General features: G+C 45.7%; 1 protein-coding gene across 1 annotated transcript in view; it reads right to left on the bottom strand.

The window, feature by feature from the left end:
- The window catches only part of cep104 (centrosomal protein 104), a 283,987-nt gene that overhangs the window by 20,700 nt on the left and 241,325 nt on the right, over positions 1 to 21,962 (bottom strand). Inside the window, exon 18 of the mRNA XM_070860716.1 lies at positions 933 to 1,023. Coding sequence (XP_070716817.1) covers positions 933 to 1,023 — 91 coding nt within the window. The remainder of the gene's footprint in view (positions 1 to 932; positions 1,024 to 21,962) is intronic.

Here is a 21,962-nt window from a genome sequence, read left to right as displayed (position 1 = left end):
CCGAGAAGTAACAATGGTGACAGGCACAATTCACAATGCATCTGGAAGCAGTGCACTAAAGCCACTTCAAGTCTACGAGACTGAAGATGATGTTAAAAGGCTTTTGGTTGTTCGAATATTTTAAGCTTACACATCAGCCAGGCAGGCGCCTCGGGGATTTCAGCAGACGGACTACAGCAGTTTTCAAAATCAGGATTTTTTTTTGCACAGAAGTGGTAGGGTGTTAAAAGAGAGGTGTATTAACTGGATTAGCTAAATGTTATGATAAGGGAGATATCTGCAGACTTATCAGAGTCTGTCACTATTACTGTAGTTAAGGCTGTAAGACTGTTACCTTAGCAACAGACATTTTAATCAGATTGCCTTCTTCAGCAATGCCAAGAAATTCCCAGGTTATTACACACATCCTTTTGATTACTTTTTTTATTCATTCACGGATGTAGATGTCACCGGCAAGGCCAGCATTTATTACGCATTCCTAATTGCCCTCGGGAAGGTGGCGGTGAGTCACCTTCCTAAACACAGTGGAGTGGCTTGCTCGGCCATTTCAGAGGGCAGTTAAGAGTCAACCACACTGCTGTGGGTCTGGAGTCACATATAGGCCAGACTGGGTAAGGACGGCAGATTCCCTTCCCTAAAGAACACGAGTAAACCAGATGGGTTTTGACGACAATCATGGTCACCATTACTGATACTATCTTTTTATTCCGGATTAATTTAACTGAATTTAAATTCCTCGGCTGCCATGATGCGATTTGAACTCATATTTCTGGATCATTAGTCCAAGCCTCTGGATTGTTAATCCAGTAACCACTATGCTACTGTACCTCCCTCGTGTAAGCATACAAATTTTGTTCCAATGCATGTGCTTAAATTGCTGAAAAGGTTAAAACGTGGCGCTGAAGGTGGCTGAGTTATCTAAAATATTTTACCTTGTTGGAGTTGTTGGGTCCTCTGTAATGTCTGCATCCTGCGGGGGTTCATTTTACAGCCATCTCTTCCCATGAGATGCACTTTCCAAGCCTAGGAAGGTTGGGAGAACAAGAAGGCCTCTGTTAGTTACAATCTGTCCAGTGAGCAGCTCCTTGTGAAGCAGAGAAGCAGACAGGGCCTCTGCTGAAATCTGCGCAACACACACAGGGCGAGCAGATCAGCATGTCTGCCAGATAGCAAAATGTTTCCTTTCAATGTACAAAGCCATGGCTTTATTCTGGAACCCGACATCTTTAACGGAGTGGAGTCTTAAAACAGCACCACAGTATTTCATTCTGCATATTTTTCTCTTAAGATTGTTACACTGTGAAATATTCACAGGTATATAAAGCTAGCTAGATTGCAATGAATTGGAACATTATGAAATGTTAATGCTTTTCAGAAAAAACAAATCCCCAGTCTCTTGAACCAAAAATAGTCACAAATCTGTTCTTCACTGTTTAGTCCCAGTTTTGTCTTTCCTTTTTATCTGTGAGCAAAAACTAATTATTTACAGTGCAGTGGTCACTGGTGCAATCTTTACAAAGCTTTGCACTTCATTATCTAATAATATCTGTAGTTGTACTTTGCCATAATTTGCTGTTTTTTCTTGGCTTCATAAAAATATGAAAAGTGTTTCCTTTCAGGCTTTACATCTCCCTGCAACAGATTTTTTAAACTATATATGCAACTGAAGAGTAAATAATATTCATTAAGTACCACCAGATACAACATTGGAGAGCAATAGTGAGGTTGATGAAAACATTTCTCATACCGTTTAACCAGTAACCTACAAATACAATGACCTACCTTTATAGAAACATAGGGCTCAAAAATTGCCCAGGAGTTGCTATTTTTTTTGGGAGCAACTAGATTTTTCTGGGATATCTTAAAAATCCCCATTTTGCACATTCAATTTGCGCCAGTGTAAGTGAGTTAGTTAGGATTTTAAAAAAAAGTTTTGTTTATTTTTTTTCCCAAAAGGGGGCGTTACCAGCCACCTACGCCCGTTTTGGCCATTTAGGCCACTTTGAACAGCTAATAGTTACTCCAAACTAACTTAGGCCAGCATATGTGGCCACTTGTTTTATGTTTTTAAATATTTTGAAAATTCAAGCAAAATTACTCACCAAATCTAATGTTCAAGAATTGCTTATGATGTATTTGAAAGTATTTTCTATTAATTTGGTTAGGAAAGTATTTTCATCAACAGGGTTAAGGAAAGTCTTGAGTAAGCTCATTAAAATTACTGGCTACATAGTTATCATCACCCCCCCGCCCTGGGATCAAAACTCCCCCACTGCACCCACCCCGGATCAAAACTTTTTCACCCCCGCCAGATCAAAACTCCCCGCCCACCCCAAATCAAAACTCTCCCCCCTTCCCACCCCCAGATCAAAACTCTCCCCACCGCCCCGTGCTCGGCCCGGGATAGGGACGGGACGCATCGGGTCCCACGCTGCAGCACGCACACAGAGGCTGAGGGTAGGAGCTACTGCACATGAGCGCACACTCCAAGGCGCATGTGCAGAGCTGCCGGCACTGTTTCTGGCGCAGGGCCCTAGCTCCGCCCCCCAATTGACTGGCCACGCCGCGCCAAGCCCTGGGAGAGGCAACACAGCAGCCAGAATCGGGGGAGATTTTATCGGCGCCCTTTTCAGCCCACAAAGGTGGCGCATCTCTGGTGAGTACGCTGAAAAAAGAGGTGGGCCATTTTTGAGCCCATAGAAACATAGAAATTTACAGCGCAGAAGGTGGCCATTGTGGCCCATCGTGCCCACGCCAGCCGACAAAGAGCCGCACAGCCCTTGGTTAGCAGCCCCAAAGGTTACATATAAACCTATGAACAATGACGGAAAGGCAAAGAGCACTCAGCCCAACCAGTCCGCCTCACACAACTGCAACATCCCTTATACTGAAACATTCTACACTCACCCCAATTGGATCTCCTGAGAGAGGCAAAAACCAGATAAAAACCCAGGCCAATTTAGGGAGAAAAAAGCTGGGAAAATTCCTCTCCCACTCATCCAGGCGATCGAAACTAGTCCAGGAGATCACACTGGCTGTATTCTATTCCCTGCAGTACTTACCATTAGATCTGTCCAACAAAAGGTCATCCAGTCTAATCCCAATTACCAGCTCTAGATCCGTAACCCTGCAGGTTACTGCACTTCAAGTGCGCATCCAACCACCTCTTAAAAGTGGTGAGGGCTTCTGCATCCACCACTCTTCCAGGCAGTGAGTTCCAGATCCCCACAACCCTCTGCGTAAAGAAGCCCCCCCTCAAAACCTTCCACCAACCACCTTAAAACTACGCCCCCTTGTTATAGACCCCTCCACCAATGGAAATAGACCCTTACTATCCATTATGTCCATGCCGTCAATAGTTTGTACACCCCAATGAGGTCTCCTCTCAACCTCCTCTGTTCCAATGAGAACAAACCCAGCCTATCCAATCTGTCCTCATAACAAAGATTCTCCATTCCAGGCAGCATCCGAGTAAATCTCCTCTGCACCCTCTCTAGTGCAATCACATCCTTCCTAGAATACGGCGACCAGAGCTGCACGCAGTACTCCAGCTGTGCCATAACCAAAGTATTATACAATTTAAGCATAACCTCCCTACTCTTATATTCTATACCTCGGCCAATAAAGGCAAGCATTCCATATTCCTTCTTAACCACCTTATCCACCTGGCCTGCTATTTTCAGGGATCTGTGGACAAGCATTCCAAGGTCCCTTTGTTCATCTACACTATTAAGTGGCCTGCCGCCTAATGTGTATACCCTTTCCTTATTAGCCCTCCCAAAGTGCATCACCTCGCACTTCTCCGAATTAAATTTCTTTTGCCACTGTTCTGCCCGCCTGACCAGTAGATTGATATCCTCCTGCAGCCCATGACTTTCCTCTTCATTATCAACCACATAGACAATTTTAGTATTGTCTGCAAACTTCTTAATCATACTCCCTATGTGCAAATCTAAATCGTTGATATATACCACAAAAAGCAAGGGACCAAGTACTGAGCCCTGCGGAACCCCACTGGAAACATCCTTCTAGTCACAAAAACATCGATCAACCATTACCCTTTGCTTCCTACCTCCAAGCCAATTTTGGATCCAACTTGCCACTTTGCCCTGTAGGCTTTAACCTTCATGACCAGTCTACCATGTGGGACCTTATCAAAAGCCTTGCTAAAGTCGATATACACTACATCTTACGCACTACCCTCATCGACCCTCTTGGTTACCTCCTCAAAAAATTCAATCAGGTTAGTCAGACACGATCTTCCCTTAACAAATTCATGCTGACTGTCCTTAATTAATCCTTGCCTTCCCAAATGCAGATTTATCCTGTCTTTCAGGATTTTTTTCCAATAATTTTCCTACCACTGAGGTTAGGCTGACAGGCCTGTAATTACTAGGCCTATCCCTTTCTCCCTTCTTAAACAAGGGTACTACATTAGCAGTCCTCCAATCCTCCGGCACCATGCCCAGATCCAAAGAGGACTGGAAAATGATGGTCAAGGCCTCAGCTATTTCCTCTTTTACCTCAAGTTGCTGGAGAAATATCACCAACGATGTCTCCGCAAGATCCTACAAATCCCCTGGGAGGACAGGCGCACCAACATCAGCGTCCTCATTCAGGCTAACATCCCCAGCATTGAAGCATTGACCACACTCGATCAGCTCCGCCGGGCAGGCCACATAGTCCCCGCATGCCAGACACGAGACTCCCAAAGCAAGTGCTCTACTCGGAGCTCATTCACGGCAAACGAGTCAAAGGTGGGCAGCGGAAACGCTACAAGGACACCTTCAAAGCCTACCTGATAAAGTGCAACATCCCCACTGACACCCGAGAGTCCCTGGCCCAAGACCGCCCTAAGTGGAGGAAGTGCATCCGAGAGGGCGCTGAGCACCTTGAGTCTCAACGCCGAGAGCGTGCAGAAATCAAGCGCAGAGCGTGCAGCAAACCAGTCCCACCCACCTCTTCCCTTGATGCCTATCTGTCCCACCTGAGTCTGTGGCTCTCGTATTGGACTGTTCAGCCACCAAAGAACTCACTTCAGGAGTGGAAGCAAGTCTTCCTCGATTCCGAGGGACTGCCTATGATGATGATATTTCCTCTTTTACTTTGCTCAACAGCCTGGGATGCATTTCATCCTGACCTGGGGACCTTTCTACTTTCAAAGCTGCTAAACCCCTTAATACTTCCTCTCTCACTATATTTATTTCATCCAGAATATCGCACTGCTCCTTGATAGCAGTATCTGCATTGTCTCTTTCCTTTGTGAAAACAGATGCAAAGTATTCGTTAAGAACCCTACCAACATCTTCTGCCTCCACATAAAGATTACCCTCATGGTCTATAATAGGCCTACCCTTTCTTTAGTTACCATCTTACTCTTAATATATTTATCGAACATCTTAGGGTTTTCCTTAATTTTACTGGCCAAGAATTTCTCGTGCTCTCTCTTAGCATTCCTAATATCCATTTTAATTTTGCCTCTTAAATTTCTATATTCCTTTAAAGATTCTAAAGTATTTAGCCATTGATATATGACATTAGTGTCCCTTTTTTTCTTAATCCTCCCCTGTAAGTCCCTAGACATTCAGGGGGCTCTAGAATTATTTTTCCCAGCCTTTTTCTTTAAGGGCACATTTGGCCTGAGCCTTCCGGATCTCCTCCTTGAATACCTGCCACTGTTCCGACACTGATTTACCCAGAAATAGCTGTTTCCAGTCCACTATGGCCAAATTACTCCTTAACTTAGCAAAATTAGTTTTTCCCCAATTCAAAACTTTTATTCCAGGCCTATTCTTGTCCTTATCCATAACCAACTTGAATCTGACTGAATTATGGTCACTGGCACCCAAGTGCTCTCCCACTAATACCCCTTCAACCTGCCCAGCTTCATTCCCCAAAACTAAATCCAAGACCCTTCCCTCTCCTGTTGGGCTTGCTACATATTGACTAAAAAAGTTCCCTTGAATGCATTTTAAGAATTCCGCACCCTCTATACCCTTCACACTAAATTTGTCCCAATCAATATTTGGATAGTTAAAATCCCCAACTATTACTACCCTATGGTTTTTGGACTTCACAGCAATTTGCCTACATATTTGCTCCTCTATCTCCCTCCCACTGTTTGGGAGTCTATAGTACACGCCTAGTGATCACCTTTTTTATTTTTCAATTCGATCCATATAGCCTCATTTGATGATCCCTGGGCCCTTTATGAAGCAGAGCATACACTATCAGACTTACCTTTTTTAACTGAAAACAAAGGTGAAGGTACATAGTATAGGAAACCCCAGAAAAACGGCATAAATTGGAAGCAACAGTGTGGGAGATAGGGTCGAGCCCTGAGGAACCTGTGTGTTAGTGGAAAGTGTCAAAAGATGTAGCAGGGTGTTGGCTTCTTTAACTTGGTCAAGCCACTCAAGGGGTTAAAAACTAGCTTCACCAACAGAGACACATGCTTAGTTTATTTCATCATCTTCGTCTTAGACAGTTCCCCAGAGTTGAGGATGACTTGCTTCCACACTAAAATGAGTTCTAAGGTGTTTGATGAGACCAATGTGGGACCTACAGTCTCTGTCACAAGTGGGTCAGTTGGTGATTGGAGGGACGGGTGGATGGGGTTTTTGATTTGTCGTACGCTCCTTCCGCTAGACTTCTGCACCCAGTGAAGAGATTCGAAGTGTTTGGTGCCTTCTCGGATGTTCCTCCTCCACTTTCAGCGGTCTTGGGCCAGGAATTCCCAAGAGTCAGTGGGCACGTTGCAGTTTTTCCAAGGAGACTAGGTGTGCCCTTGAGGCATTTTCTCTGCCCTCCTGGGGCTCGTCTGCCGTGAAGTAGCTTGGAGTAGAGTGCTTGTTTTGGGAATCTAGCATCAGGCATGCGGACAATGTTGCCCACCCACCGGAGCTGATCGAGCGTGGTCAATGCCTTGGCGCTGAGGATGTTGGCCTGAGAGAGAACTCGGACACTGGTGTGCCTATCCTGCCAATGAATTTGCAAGATTTTGTGGAGACAGCGTTGGTGGTACTTCTCCAGTGCTTTGAGGTGCTTACTGTACATAGTCCATGTCTCTGAAGCATATAGGGCAGGTATCACTACTGCTCTGCAGACCATGAGCTTGGTGCCAGGTTGAGATCCTGGTCTTCAAACATTCTTTTCCTCAGGCAGCCAAAGGCTGCAATGGCACACTGAAGGCGGTGTTGGACTTTGTCATCGATGTCTGCCCTTGATGATAGTAGGCTCCCAAAGTATGGGAAGTGGTCCACATTATCCAAAGCCTCATCGTGGATCTTGATAAAGCGGGGGCGGGGGCTGGTTGATCGAGGACCTTTGTCTTACTGATGTTAATGTACACGCTTCAGTGAAGGTGTCATTAATGGTTTGGAGTTTGGACAAGAGTGCGCACAAATGCAAGCATCATCTGCATATTATAATTCAATGACAGAGGTTGGAGCAACCTTGGAACTGGACTGGAGGCGTCAGAGGTTGAACAATTTCCTGCTTGTCTGGTAGGTTAACTCCACTCCAGCAGAGAGCTTGTTAAGGGTGAGATGAACTAGTTACAGAATAGATGGTTTATTTGAGACAGTGATCCATGGGAGGGGTCATTTCATTCAATTCAAATACAAACATCGTGCAGGATTGGTTTGAATAAAGATTTGTAAGCTCTTTCTGAATTAATAGTTACTTCGATTTATTTGGTCCCCATCAATTTCTGAAGAGATTAATAAACCTGTAATGGTCAAATCAAAGACACTACATGAAATCTGTAAAGGCCAAATAGCTTCTGTGGATGACAAGGAAATGATCCCCTAAGCAAGACTATTAGATATATCGTAGTTTAGTACAGAAAGACTTACATTTATATTGCACCTTTCACAACCACCACACTTTACAGCCAATTAAGTACTTTTTGGAGCATAGTCACTGTTGTAATGTAGGAAACGTGGCAGCCAATTTGTGCATCACAAACTTCCACAAACAGCAATGTGATAATGACCAGATAATCTGTTTTTAGTGATGTTGATTGAGGGATAAATATTGGCCAGGGCACCGGGGATAACTCCCCTACTCTTGTTCAAAATAGTGCCATGGGATCTTTTATGTCCACCTGAGGAGCAGATGGGGCCTCAGTTTAAAAATATTATCTGAAAGATGGCATCACTGACAGTGCAGCACTCCCTCAGCACTGCACTGGAGTGTCAGCCTAGAAGTCTTTGGAATAGGACTTGAACCCATGACCTTCTGACTCGGAGGCGAGGGTGCTACTAACTGAGCCACAGCTGACACGGCAGTTGCAAACAATTTATGTTCTATTTACTCATGGAGGTAATTAAGTTTAATAACTACTACAAATATCTATTTGGGATTCTACCACTACTTGTGTGTTATTTGACTATTTCATTAAAATGTGAATCAAAGTCCATTGCAGTGTTATTTTGCTGCCCTCTGAAGAGGAGCAGGATCACACGAGGGAACGCAAGAAAATCAGTTGCTGAAATAAACTGAGAATGGTTCTCCAGGTGAATAAAAATGCATCATCACCATCATAGGCAGTCCCTCGGAATCGAGGAGGACTTGCTTCCACTCCCAAAGTGAGTTCTTTGATGGCTGAACAGTCTGATACGAGAGCCACAGACCCTGTTACAGGTGGGACAGGCATTCGACGAGGGAAGAGGTCGGTGGGGCTGGTTTGCCGCGCGCTCCTTCCGCTGCCTGCGCTTGGCCTCTTCATGCTCTTTGCGTTGAGACTCGAAGGATGTTACTTTCTCCACCTCGGGCGGTCTTCGGCCAGGGTCTCCCAGGTGTCAGTGGTGATGTCGCACTTTACCAGGGAGGCTTTGACAGTGTCCCTATAACGTTTCCACTGTCCTCCTTTGGCTCGTTTACCATGAAGGAGCTCCGCATAAAGTATTTGCTTAGGGAGTCTCGTATCTGGCATGCGAACTATGTGGCCTGCCCAGCGAAGCTGATCGCGTGTGGTCAGTGCTTCAATGCTGGGGATATTAGCCTGGTCGAGGACACTGATGTTGGTGCGCCTGTCCTCCCAGGGGATTTGCAGGATCTTACGGAGACATCATTGGCGATATATCTCCAGCGACTTGAGATGCCTTCTATACATCGTCCATGCCTCAGATCCATACAGGAGGGCAGGTATTACTACAGCCCTGTAGGCCATGAGCTTGGTGGTAGATTTGAGGATCTGGTCTTCAAACAGTCTTTTCTTCAGACGGCCGAAGGCTGCACTGGAGGTGATGCTGAATCTCCGTATCAATGTCTGCCTTTGTTGATAAGAGGTTCCCGAGATATGGGAAATGGTCCACGTTGTCCAGTGCCGCGCTGTGGATCGTGATGATTGGAGGGCAGTGCTGTGCGGCGGTGACAGGCTGGTGTCTTACGGATGTTAAGCGTAAGGCCCATTGCTTTCATATGCCTCAGTGAATACACTGACTATATTCTGGAGTTCCTCCTCTGAATGTGCACAGACGCAGGTGTCGTCCGCATACTGCAGCTCAACGACAGAGGTGAAGGTAATATCAGACACAGAAACCAAAAAGTTGGGCCTAGCATACTGCCCTGAGGAACTCCTGCAGCGATGTCCTGGGGCTGTGATGATTGGCCAACCACAACATTTTTTCTTTGTGCTAGGTATGACTCCAACCAATGGAGAGTACAGAAAATACTGGAAATCTCAGCGGGTCAGGCAGCATCTATGGAGAGAAACAGAATTAACATTTCAGGTCGATGACCCTTCGTCAGAACTGAAAATGTCAACTCTGTTTCTCTCCACCGATGGTGCCTGATCCGCTGAGATTTCCAGCATTTTCTGTTTTTATTTCAGATTCCAGCATCCGCAGTGTTTTGCTTTTGTAGTGGTGAGTAAGTGCAGCTTGACAGCACTGTCGATGACACCTTCCATTACTTTGCTGATGATTGAGAGTAGAGTGGATGGGGTGGTAATTGGCCTGATTGGATTTGTCCTGCTTTTTGTGGACAGGACATACCTGGACAGTTTTCCACATTGTCGGATAAATACCAGTATTGTAGCTGTACTACAAGCTTGGCTAAAGGCCCAGCTAGTTCTGGAGCACAAGTCTTCAGCACGACAGCCGGGATGTTGACGGGATTCATAGCCTTTTCTGTATCCAGTGGATAGAAATATAGAAAATAGGTGCAGGAGTAGGCCATTTGGCCCTTCAAGCCTGCACCACCATTCAATAAGATAATGGTTGATCATTCACCTCAGTACCCCTTTCCTGTTTTCTCCCCATACCCCTTGATCTCTTTAGCCGTAAGGGCCATATCTAACTCCCTCTTGAATATATCCAACGAACTGGCATCAACAACTCTCTGCGGAAGGGAATTTCACAGGTTAACAAGTCTCTGAGTGAAGAAGTTTCTCTTCATCTCAGTCCCAAATGGCTGACCCCTTATCCTTAGACTGTGATCCCTGGTTCTGGACTTCCCCAACGTCGGGAACATTCTTCCTGCATCTAACCTGTCCAGTCCCGTCAGAATTTTATATGTTTCTATGAGATCCCCTCTCATCCTTTTAAACTCCAGTGAATAAAGGCCCTGTCGATCCAGTCTCTCCTCATATGTCAGTCCAGCTATCCCAGGAATCAGTCTGGTGAACCTTCGCTGCATTCCCTCAATAGCAAGAACGTCCTTCCTCAGACTAGGAGACCAAAACTGCACACAATATTCCAGGTGAGGCCTTACTAAGGCCCTGTACAACTGCAGTAAGATCTCCCTGCTCCTATACTCAAAACCCCTAGCTATGAAGGCCAACATACCATTTGTCTTCTTCACCGTCTGCTGTACCTGCATGTCAGCTTTCAAAGACTGATGTACCATGACACCCAGGTCTTGTTGCACCGCCCCTTTTCCTAATCTGCCGCCATTCAGATAATATTCTGCCTTCGTGTTTTTGCCCCCAAAGTGGATAACCTCAAATTTATGTACATTATACTGCATCTGACATGCATTTGCCCACTCACCTAACCTGTCCAAGTCACCCTGTAGCCTCTTAGCGTTCTCCTCACAGCTCACACCGCCACCCAGTTTAGTGTCATCCGCAAACTTGGAGATATTACATTCAATTCCTTCATCCAAATCATTAATGTATATTGTAAATAGCTGGGGTCCCAGCACTGAGCCCTGCGGCACCCCACTAGTCACTGCCTGCCATTCTGAAAAGGACCCGTTTATCATGACTCTCTGCTTCCTGTCTGCCAACCAGTTCTCTATCCATGTCAGTATTTTACCCCTAATACCATGTGCTTTAATTTTGCACACCGATCTCGTGTGGGACCTTGTCAAAAGTCTTTTGAAAGTCCAAATATACCACATCCAATAGTTCTCCCTTGTCCGCTCTACTAGTTACATGCTCAAAAAATTCCAGAAGATTTGTCAAGCATAATTTCCCTTTCATAAATCCATGTTGACTTGGACCGATCCTATCATTGCTTTCCAAATGCGCTGTTATTTCATCTTTAATAATTGATTCCAACATTTTCCCCCACTACTGATGTCAGGCTAACCGGTGTATAATCACCCGTTTTCTCTCTCCCTCCTTTTTTAAAAAGTGGTGTTACATTAGCTACCTTCCAGTCCATAGGAACTGATCCAGAGTCGATAGACTATTGGAAAATGATCACCAATGCATCCACTATTTCGAGGGCCATCCTTAAGTACTCTGGGATGCAGACTATCAGGCCCCGGGGATTTATCAGCCTTCAATCCCATCAATTTCCCTAACACAATTTTCCACCTAATAAGGATATCCTTCAGTTTCTCCTTCTCACTAGACCCTCGGTCCCCTAGTACTTCTGGAAGGTTATTTGTGTCTTCCTTCGTGAAGACAGAACCGAAGTATTTGTTCAATTGGTCTGCCATTTCTTTGGGCCCAAGTTTCGGGACGCGCCTAAAACGGCGCAGCCCGGACCTGGGCGCCCGTTTTTCGCGCCAGAAAGTGCGCCTAAAAAAAACTTCCCTATTCTCCGGCTCCCTGCAGGTCTTGTGGAGCCGGGCGCAGCGCAGCACGAGCTGTTGGAGGCGGAGCTCGGTCCCTGCACTGAAAACAGTGCCGGGACCTCTGCACATGCGCACTACAGTGGGCGCGCGTGTGCAGTAGCTCCAGGCGCCCAAAACTGTGTGGGAGGGGCCCGAAGCACGCAGCCCCTAGCCCTGGCTGAATGGCCTCACTGGGGCTGCATGCATAAGGCTGCCTCCCCACTCCCAGTTCCTGCTTCCTCCCGACCCGACTCCCGCCCCTCCCGGACCTCCGCGACTCTCTCTCACCCCCCTCCCCTCCCCCGGACCTCCGTGACTCTCTCTCACCTCCCCCTCCCCGGACCTCTGCGACTCTCTCCCCCTCCCCCGGACCTCCGCGACTCTCTTCCCCCCTCCCCCGGACCTCCGCGACTCTCTCTCACCGCCCCCCCCCCACCCCGGACCTACGCGACTCTCTCTCACCTCCCCCTCCCCGGACCTACGCGACTCTCTCTCACCTCCCCCTCCCCGGACCTCCACGACTCTCTTCCCCCCTCCCCCGGTCCTCCGCGACTCTCTTCCCCCCTCCCCCGTGACTCTCTCTCCCCTCCCCCGGACCTCCGCGACTCTCTCTCCCCCCCCCGGACCTCCGCGACTCCCCCCCCCGGACCTCCGCGACTCTCTCTCACCCCCCCTCCTCCCCGGACCTCCGCGACTCTCCCTCCCCGGACCTCCGCGACTCTCTCTCACCTCCCCCCCCCGGACCTCCGCGACTCTCTCCCCCCTCCCCCGGACTTCCGCGACTCTCTCACCCCCCCCCCCCGGACCTCCGCGACTCTCTCTCACCCCCCCCCCGGACCTCCGCGACTCTCTCTCACCCCCCCTCCTCCCCGGACCTCCGCGACTCTCTCTCACCTCCCCCTCCCCGGACCTCCGCGACTCTCTCCCCCCTCCCCCGGACCTCCGCGACTCTCTCTTACACCCCCTGCCGAGACCCGACGCCACCTACCTGTAAATCTAGCCCAAGGTCTTGGGCCCGGCCGTTCAGCCTCCTTCTCTCCCTTCCCCCCGCCTCCTCTCTCTCCTTCCCTCCTCTCTCCTCCCTCCCTCCTCTCTCCTTCCCTACATCCTCTCTCCTTCCCTCCCTCCCTACATCCTCTCTCCTTCCCTCCCTCCCCCCTCTCTCCTTCCCTCCCTCCCCCCTCTCTCCTTCCCTCCCTCTCCTTCTCCTCCCACCCCCCCTCCCCCTCCCCTCGCTGTCAGAAACACAGACACTGACAGTGAGAGACAGACACACAGAGACACTGACAGAGACACACTGGGGGGACCGTCCCAGCACGCTATTGGAGGACTCCCAGTGCTGCAGTCGGTAAGTAGAAAATGTTTTATTTATTGATTTTTAAAATTGTTTTTATTTTTTATTAAGTTTTTTGATTGATTTATTGATTGATTTATCATTTATTATTGATGATGGCTCTTTATTTGTAAAACTGAAGTGTTTAATGTTTGTAAACTTCCCTTTAAACCCCCACCCCCCATTTCCTACGCCTAATTTGTAACCTATGCCTGATTTTCTAAAGTGTAGACAAGGTTTTTTCGAACGTACAAAATTCTTCACTTACTCCATTCTAAGTTAGTTTGGAGTAAGTTTTCACTGCCGAAACTTTGAAAACAGGCCTAAGTGGCCGGACACCCCCTTTTGAAAAAAAAATTCTGTTCCAAAGCGAAACTGTTCAAACTGACTACAACTGGATCAAACTAAATGCCGAGAATTTGAATTTCTAAGATACTCGGTTCTACACCAGTTGCTCCAAAAAATCAGGAGCAACCGAGGCCAAAACTTGGGCCCTTTGTTTCCCATTAGAAATTCACCTCAATCTGACTGCAAGGGACCTACGTTTGTCTTCACTAATCTTTTTCTCTTCACATATCAATAGAAGCTTTTGCAGTCAGTTTTTATGTTCCCGGCAAGCTTCCTCTCATACTCTTATTTCCCCCCCCTAATTAAACCCTTTGTCCTCCTCTGCTGAATTCTAAATTTCTCCCAGTCCTCAGGTTTGCTGCTTTTTCTGGCCAATTTATATGCTTCTTCCTTGGATTTAATACAAAACAACATAAATCCCCCTTCCCTCCTCCTCTCCAGAACCACACAAACTAACTTCAAATTTAATAAAAACACTATCCTTAATTTCCCTTGTTAGCCATGGTTGAGCCACCTTCCCCGTTTTACTTTTACTCCAGACAGGGATGTACAATTGTTGAAGTTCATCCATGTGATCTTTAAATGTTTGCCATTGCCTATCCACCGTCAACCCTTTAAGTATCATTTGCCAGTCTATTCTAGCCAATTCACGTCTGATACCATCGAAGTTACCTTTCCTTAAGTTCAGGACTCTAGTCTCTGAATTAACTGTGTTACTCTCCACTCAGACATTTCTTGATAACACGTGGACTGAATTGAATTGGCTGGAGACTGGCTTCTGTGATGGTGGGGACCTCAGGAGGAGGCAGATATGGATTATACACTCAGCACTTCCGGCTGAACATAGTTTGTAAATGCTTCAGCCTCACCTTTTGCACTCGGGGGCTGGGCACTGCTATCATTGAGGATGGGAATATTCATGGAGCCTCCTCCTCCCTTGTTTGATAGTCCACCACCATTCACGACTGATGTGGCAAGATTGCAGAGCTTTGATCTGATCTGTTGATTGTGGGATCGCTTAGCCTTGTTTATGATGTGCTACTTCCGCTTTTTAGCAGGCATGCAGCTTCCAGAGGTACGCCTGGTGCTGCTCCTGGCATGCTCTTCTACACTCATTGAACCAGGGTTGGTCCCTTGGTATGCCCACTATTAAAACCAGAAGGGGGCGGGATCAAAGTGAAGTGGCCCTCCCACCCGACCCAAACCCATCCGGTTTTTGGGGTTAAAATGACCCCTTTTACATGGTCTTGGGAAAGTATTGGGGGGACTTGCAAGTCCCCAAAACGTGCGGGTTTAGGTTGGATGTGAAAATGTTAAAAAAAAACTGAATCTCAACCTGCCCACTTCCGGTTTCAGCAGAGACGGGACAGGCGCTGGCAACCAACCCGCTCCCAGGAGGCAGGTTGGCAAGTTAAATATTACAAAGAGGCATATTTAGCCACCATTTTAAATTTAACCCTGTCCGGCAAACTCAGCAGCTAAAGAAAGACAAGGATTGCTGGATCCAGGAGGAAAGTGCCTTTCCACTTACCTGCTGGATTCAGCTTAGCTGCTTCGCCCATCCCCGACTTTTCTGATCTCCCCCAACTGACCCTTCTAATCTCCTCCACGAGGCCTCCAATCTCATCCCCCTCCCACACAGCCTCTAATCCCTCCCTTCCTCCTCTCTGCTCCCCAGCTGTGGCCTGGTGCTGAAGGCCTACTCACCCGACAGCCTCGCAATCTGGCCGGCTGCGGCCAGAAAACGGAGACAAAAAATGCTAATCAGGTCCTGCCATTAAATTTGGCAGGACCTGAGGGAAACCCGTTTTTCTCAATCTCAAAGCAGGCCCCCTCACTCCCTTCCTGCCTCCGAGTTAATTTCTAGCCCAGAGAGTCTGTCTGGCCTAAGATGCCAGAATGGAACTTGGAACAGGTATACCCAAATAATCTTTCTGGCTTCCCTGAGTTACTGAGGCAAGACTGTGATATAATTTAAAAAGGAATTGATGCGTTTGAAAAAGAATATAAAATAATGAGAAAAAGGGCACAGAAATGGGATTAGAATAGACTGCTACAGCTGAAGAGCTAGCATTGACCCAGGCCTCATTGGCGGAGTAGCCCCCTTGTTGCATTTTCTGTGATTTTTTTATCAGATATCATGAAATCCTGTGACATTGTGACATATACTGTGTCACAATATATTACTTTCTAAAAGAAATATATCTAATTTGCATTAAAATGATTCAATACTAACTGTTTTCACCATCTCCCTAAAGAACCTGTTCAATAGATTTATCATTTGCTCACTAAAATATTGTTTCTGCATACTGGTTTTGAATTTGCCTCCCCCCTCTTCAAGCGCATGGCATGTCCCATGGGTTCTACTTTCTGGAGACGGTGAAAGCACTTGTCATGGTCTACCTTATCTCGTCATTTTAGAATCCTAAAAACAAATATCACTCCTGAATCTTCTTTTTTGCATTATTGAGGTGATCAATGCAGAGTTTATTTATGTAGTATTGGGCTACATTACATGTTTTACATTAAATGTGAGACAAAAATATTACTGCAGTGGCTAAGGTGATGGCAATGCAGAAAAGGTGTATCCTTTTTTGTGTTCTTTAGTTTCTAAAAAAAAAAATGGAGATCCAGTTAGCATCGAGAATCTGCCCTTTCCCATTTCCAAGCCATTGTCTCGATTTCTTGCCATGTTGGCATAACAACTGTGATCTCTTTGTTTCCCTCGATCTCATCATTCCTTGAATTGCTCCGACGTTCTGCTCTCATTTCACATACACTGTCTACGGCCATGAGCTCGCTGCAAATCAGAACGTCATGGGTTCACCAACTCAAATCTTTCCAGTTGCTGAATATTATAATCCACTGTGGATGTGGAAGTAGCTTTCATCAATTGGTAGGCCATTGTGAATGGTAAACTCACATGTATGAAAACAGTTTATATTGCGTGTCTGTGAGGCCGCACCCTGAGCAATCATGTGTAACGCGTCCAGTAGGTTAACATGCCGAGTAATCTCTAATGCAGTCATTATCTGCCTGAAGTCATTTTGCTGTGAAGCCAGTGAAAGTTGTTTCTTCAAAGTTTGAATTGATCTCAACTCCTAGATCTTTATTAGCATGTTTGCATTTACTTATCTGAATTCTCATTGGTCAGCCAGTTATTCGTCATCAGATTTGACAGTGTGGTTGGGTGAGATTTTAAAAAGGTTTTATTGCTATCTCTCTTTGACTAGTCATAAGGACTGTCCCAGCAAATTCTTCACAAGAGAAGCGCAGAGCATTTTAATTGAGCAAGGACCATTGTGAAAAAATGTATCAAGGGAAAAAACTCTATGCACATAAATTGGAGTTCTGACGAAGGGTCATCAACCTGAAATGTTAACTCTGTTTCTCTCTCCACAGATGCTGCCTGACCTACTGAGGTTGCCAGCATTTTCTGCTTTTAAATTGGATGCTCGCCTGGCCAATCTCAGTCAATTCAATTCCAATTGGCTCCAATCAAATTGGATGTCCCGTGTGCTTTAAATTAATTGAAGAAAATCACTTCTAATCGGATTTCTACAACTGGATGCATGCCAATTTTAACGAAAGAGCAAAAACGAGTTGTGGAAAGCAAGATTTGATCCAGTTAGCTGATCATCAATGTAAGTGATCAATAAAATTAAACTCTGCTGTATGTGCCAAGTCATGCACTTCAAAAGTAATCCACTCCTGTGAAGTGTTTTGATGTAACTGGGTGCTATTCAAGTGTGTATTTTTACTTTTTGGGATGAAAATTGCAGCCTTGCCGGGTGCGCATGATGTACGATGTTACAAAGCTGATGTAGGTGGTAGACTCCAGAGCTGAGCAGGATAAGCTACAGGAAGATTTGAATATATTTGGAAATTGGGTAGACCGAGAAATGCAAAGTAGTTTACATGGGAACAGAAAATCCAGGGAGGGACAAATGTTTAATGGAAAGAAAATGTGCATGGAAAGTGAAAGATCTGGGGGTCCTCATTGACAATAAATTGTAGTTGTCACAACAATGCTCAGTGGCAGTGAGTAAAGCAAATCAGATGTTGGGATGTATTAAAGGGTTAATATTGAGCTGAGAAAGTGACGTTATCCTGCACTTTATTAGTGCAACCACACTTAAAATATTGTGCACAATTCAGGTTGCTGCAGTACAAAAGGCATACTGTCACTAAGGATACAGCAGAGAGCAACCAGAATGATTTGAAAGGGGGTGGAGGGATTGGATTATGTTTTAGAAAATAATTTTTTTTTTTTGAAAAATGCTTTAATAGGGCTAAAAATAAACTTGCCTTAATGGACAGCGTTTTTAATATAAAAATTAATGATTAAATTTAACGTTTACCAGGCGTAAGAGTTTGAAGGACACTCGCTGGACAAGAGTTGTGCAAATAGCCCCATCTCTGCCCCGCAGATGTCCTCCCAGGGATCAGTCGGATACAGGTGAATTTATAATGGGGAACAAAGAAATGGCAGACCAAATACTTTGGTTCTGTCTTCACGAAGGTAGACACAAATAACCTTCCGAATGTACTAGGGGACAGTGGGTCTAGTGAGAAGGAGAAACTGAAGGATATCCTTATTAGGTGGGAAATTGTGTTAGGGAAATTGATAGGATTGAAGCTGATAAATCCCTGGGGCCTGATAGTCTGCATCCCAGAGTACTTAAGGAAGTGGCCCCAGAAATAGTGGATGCATTGGTGATCATTTTCCAACAGTCTATCGACTCTGGATCAGTTCTTATGGACTGGAGGGTAGCTAATGTAACACCACTTTTTAAAAAAGGAGGGAGGGAGGAAACGGGTAATTATAGACCAGTTAGCCTGACATCAGTAATGGGGAAAATGTTGGAATCAATCATTAAGGATGAAATAGCAGCACATTTGGAAAGCAGTGACAGGATCGGACCAAGTCAGCATGGATTTATGAAAGGGAAATCATGCTTGACGAATCTTCTGGAATTTTTGGAGGATGTAACTAGCAGAGTGGACAAGGGAGAACCAGTGGATGTGGTGTATTTGGACTTTCAAAAGGCTTTTGACAAGGTCTCGCACAAGAGATTGGCGTGCAAAATCAAAGTGCATGGGGGGGTAATGTACTGATGTGGATAGAGAACTGGTTGGCAGATAGGAAGCAGAGAGTCGGGATAAACGAGTTCTTTTCAGAATGGCAGGCAGTGATTAGTGGAGTGCCGCAGGGCTCATTGCTGGGACTCCAGCTCTTTACAATATAGATTAACGATTTAGATGAAGGAATAGAGTGTAATATATCCAAGTTTGCGAATGACAATAAACTGGATGGCAGTGTGAGCTGTGAGGAGGACGCTAAGAGGTTGCAGGGTGACTTGGACAGGTTAGGTGAGTAGGCAAATGCATGGCAGATGCAGTATAATGTGGATAAATGTGAGGTTATCCATTTTGGGGGCAAAAACATGAAGGCAGATTATTATCTGGATGGCAGCAGATTAGTGAAAGGGGAGGTGCAACGAGACCTGGGTGTCATGGTTCATCAGTCACTGAAAGTGGGCATGCAGGTGGTGAAGGCGGCAAATGGTATGTTGGCCTTCATAGCTAGGGGATTTGAGTATAGGAGCAGGGAGGTTTTACTGCAGTTGTACAGGGCCTTAGTGAGGCTTCACCTGGAATATTGTGTGCAGTTTTGGTCTCCTAATCTGAGGAAGGATGTTCTTGCTATTGAGGGAGTGCAGCGAAGATTCACCAGACTGATTCCAGGGATGGCTGGACTGTCATATGAAGAGAGACTGGATCAACTGGGCCTTTATTCACTGGAGTTTAGAAGGATGAGAGGGGATCTCAACGAAACGTGTAAGATTCTGACGGGACTGGACAGGCTAGATGTGGGAAGGATGTTCCCGATGTTGGGGAAGTCCAGAACCAGGGGACATAGTCTTATAATAAGGGGTAGGCCATTTAGGACTGAGATGAGAAACCTCTTCACTCAGAGTTGTTAACCTATGGAATTCCCTGCCGCAGAGAGTTGTTGATGCTTGTTCATTGGATATATTCAAGCGGGAGTTAGATAAGGCCCTTACGGCTAAGTGATTCAAGGGGTATGGAGAGAAAGCAGAAAGGGGTACTGAGGGAATGATCAGCCATGATCTTATTGAATGGCGGTGCAGGCTCGAAGGGCCGAATAGCCTACTCCTGCACCTATTTTCTATGTTTCTATGATGCATGCGATCTGTCCAAAGAAATTTTGACTGATTGCAAAAGCCGGTTCTCGATGCATTCGCGTTGCCTACATCAGCTTTGTAACATCTGCAAATTTAGTCACTGTGCTTAGGTTTCCTAGCTCCAGACCATTTACAAAGATATTTAACCAAAAACAAAAAAGAGGTCCCAAAACAAACCTCTGTGGGATATCACTGGTAGCATTCTCTCAGACCGATGACAATCCTTGTATCACTACCCTCGGGGTTCTACACATCAACCAATTATGTATCCATTTTAAAATATTTTCACTGATTCCTGCTTTCTTGATATTCAGTGCCAGCCTTTCCAGAGGAACTGTATCAAAGGCCTTACTGAAATCTAAGTACATCACAACCACTGCCTTACCCGATCAGACTTCTTTGTCACACCTTCAAGTTAGCAATCAGTAAGTTACCTTGACAAGACCGCCTCATCATAATCCCTTATCAACTATCTTTTAAGATTTTATTTCTATCCAGATGCTCCACGATCTTATATTTATTAAGGGCTTCCATAACTTTACCCTCACTGGTCTGTAGGTTCCTGGGTCATTTTTGCTACCTTTAAAAAAAATAGGAGTAACATCTGCCTTTCCCCAGTCTCCTCTCCAGTACTGAGTGATTTCTGGAAGATTTGTGCTAGAGTTCCTGCAATTTCCTTAAGTATCCACAGATGTATCTTATCTAATACCAGAGATTTATTTACCTTAAGGTTGCACAGCTGTTCGGCAACTATGCTGGTAGTAATGTTAATAGCGTTACAAAGTATCTCCACAACACCTTCTAGTTCCCTTTCCAGCTCAAGTAAGTTATCCGTGTCCTCCTCGGTAAAGACTGAGGCAAAAATTTATTTAGAACTTTTGCAGCATGTGTAACACAGTTGTCTTGCCCTGATCCAATCCCATTCTCAGTGGCCCCACTCCATCCCTCATCTTCCTTCTGCTCTTCATTTGTAAATCTGGGAAGTAGCTACTAGCCTTAGGTGTATCAGCCAGAGCCAACAGAACTTGCACACAGTGATCTTCAAGCTGCCATTGGTTTTTATTGGTAGTGAATGGAAATTCCTAAGGGGCAGTGATAAGTGGTAAGCTCCCAGTTATTGCCTGGCCCTGCTTCCCCCCGCCCCCCCCCGCCCTCCCTCCTTCTGGAGGTGCTAAGGAGGCCAATTTCTAGGCCAAAGTCATTTCTGTGCTTCCACTGGAACTTCTTCGGTGACTGTCACCCTGCTTGGGTGACTGTTACACCTGGAAAACAAAAGATGGCCCTTAGTTTGCAAATTTATAGACCAATAGTGGAATCAATTCAAGAAGGCAATTGGTAGATTATAAAGCAAGTATACAACCTTGAAAGGGGTGGGGTAATGTAATCATGGTTTACAAGATTGGTTCAAACCAGTATTAAACTAAAATCTAATGTAATGGTGCAGATAATGATAAGAATAAGGGCTGGGAGAATTATAGAAAACAAGAAAATATTAACTTACACAAGCACAGACATTTAAGCAAGATACTCGGGGCCTGTAGAACTGAACCTCAGCAAGAGTTGATGCATTCGGGGGGAAAAAACATCGAGATCTTAGAAATTAGAAATAAAACTGAAAGCTTTGTTGTGTAGCAAGAGTGGTCTATCTCTTGCTGTGCACCAGGACAGGACTGTCTGAGCAAAATTATTTTTAACATTGGAAAAAAAAGTGAAGTTCCAGTGGAAGCACAGAAATGACTTTGGCCTAGAAATTGGCCTTCTTAGCGCCTCCAGAAGGAGGGAGGGGGGAGCAGGGCCAGGCGATAACTAGGAGCTTACCACTTATCACTGATCGGGCCGGATCGCGGCTGCCATCAGGGACCAGGGAAGTGTTTCCAATACAGAGCCGCAGCGATGGCCCTTCCCTTTAAGGGAGAGAAGGAGCCTCTGAATGTGGCAGTGCTGCAGGGCCCATTGTGCAACACTTGATTTCGCGCTCCACTTTCTTCAAGACGCACAAACCCTGAACTTTAAAAAAAAAAGTTGAAAATCATTAATGCCTGCTGCTAATTTTTTCAACT

Source organism: Pristiophorus japonicus, chromosome 18, assembly GCF_044704955.1.
Source record: "Pristiophorus japonicus isolate sPriJap1 chromosome 18, sPriJap1.hap1, whole genome shotgun sequence".
In the NCBI taxonomy this organism is placed as follows: Eukaryota; Metazoa; Chordata; class Chondrichthyes; family Pristiophoridae; genus Pristiophorus; species Pristiophorus japonicus.
Note: the sequence above shows the minus strand (reverse complement) of the source record. Positions and strands in the feature narration are given on the sequence as shown.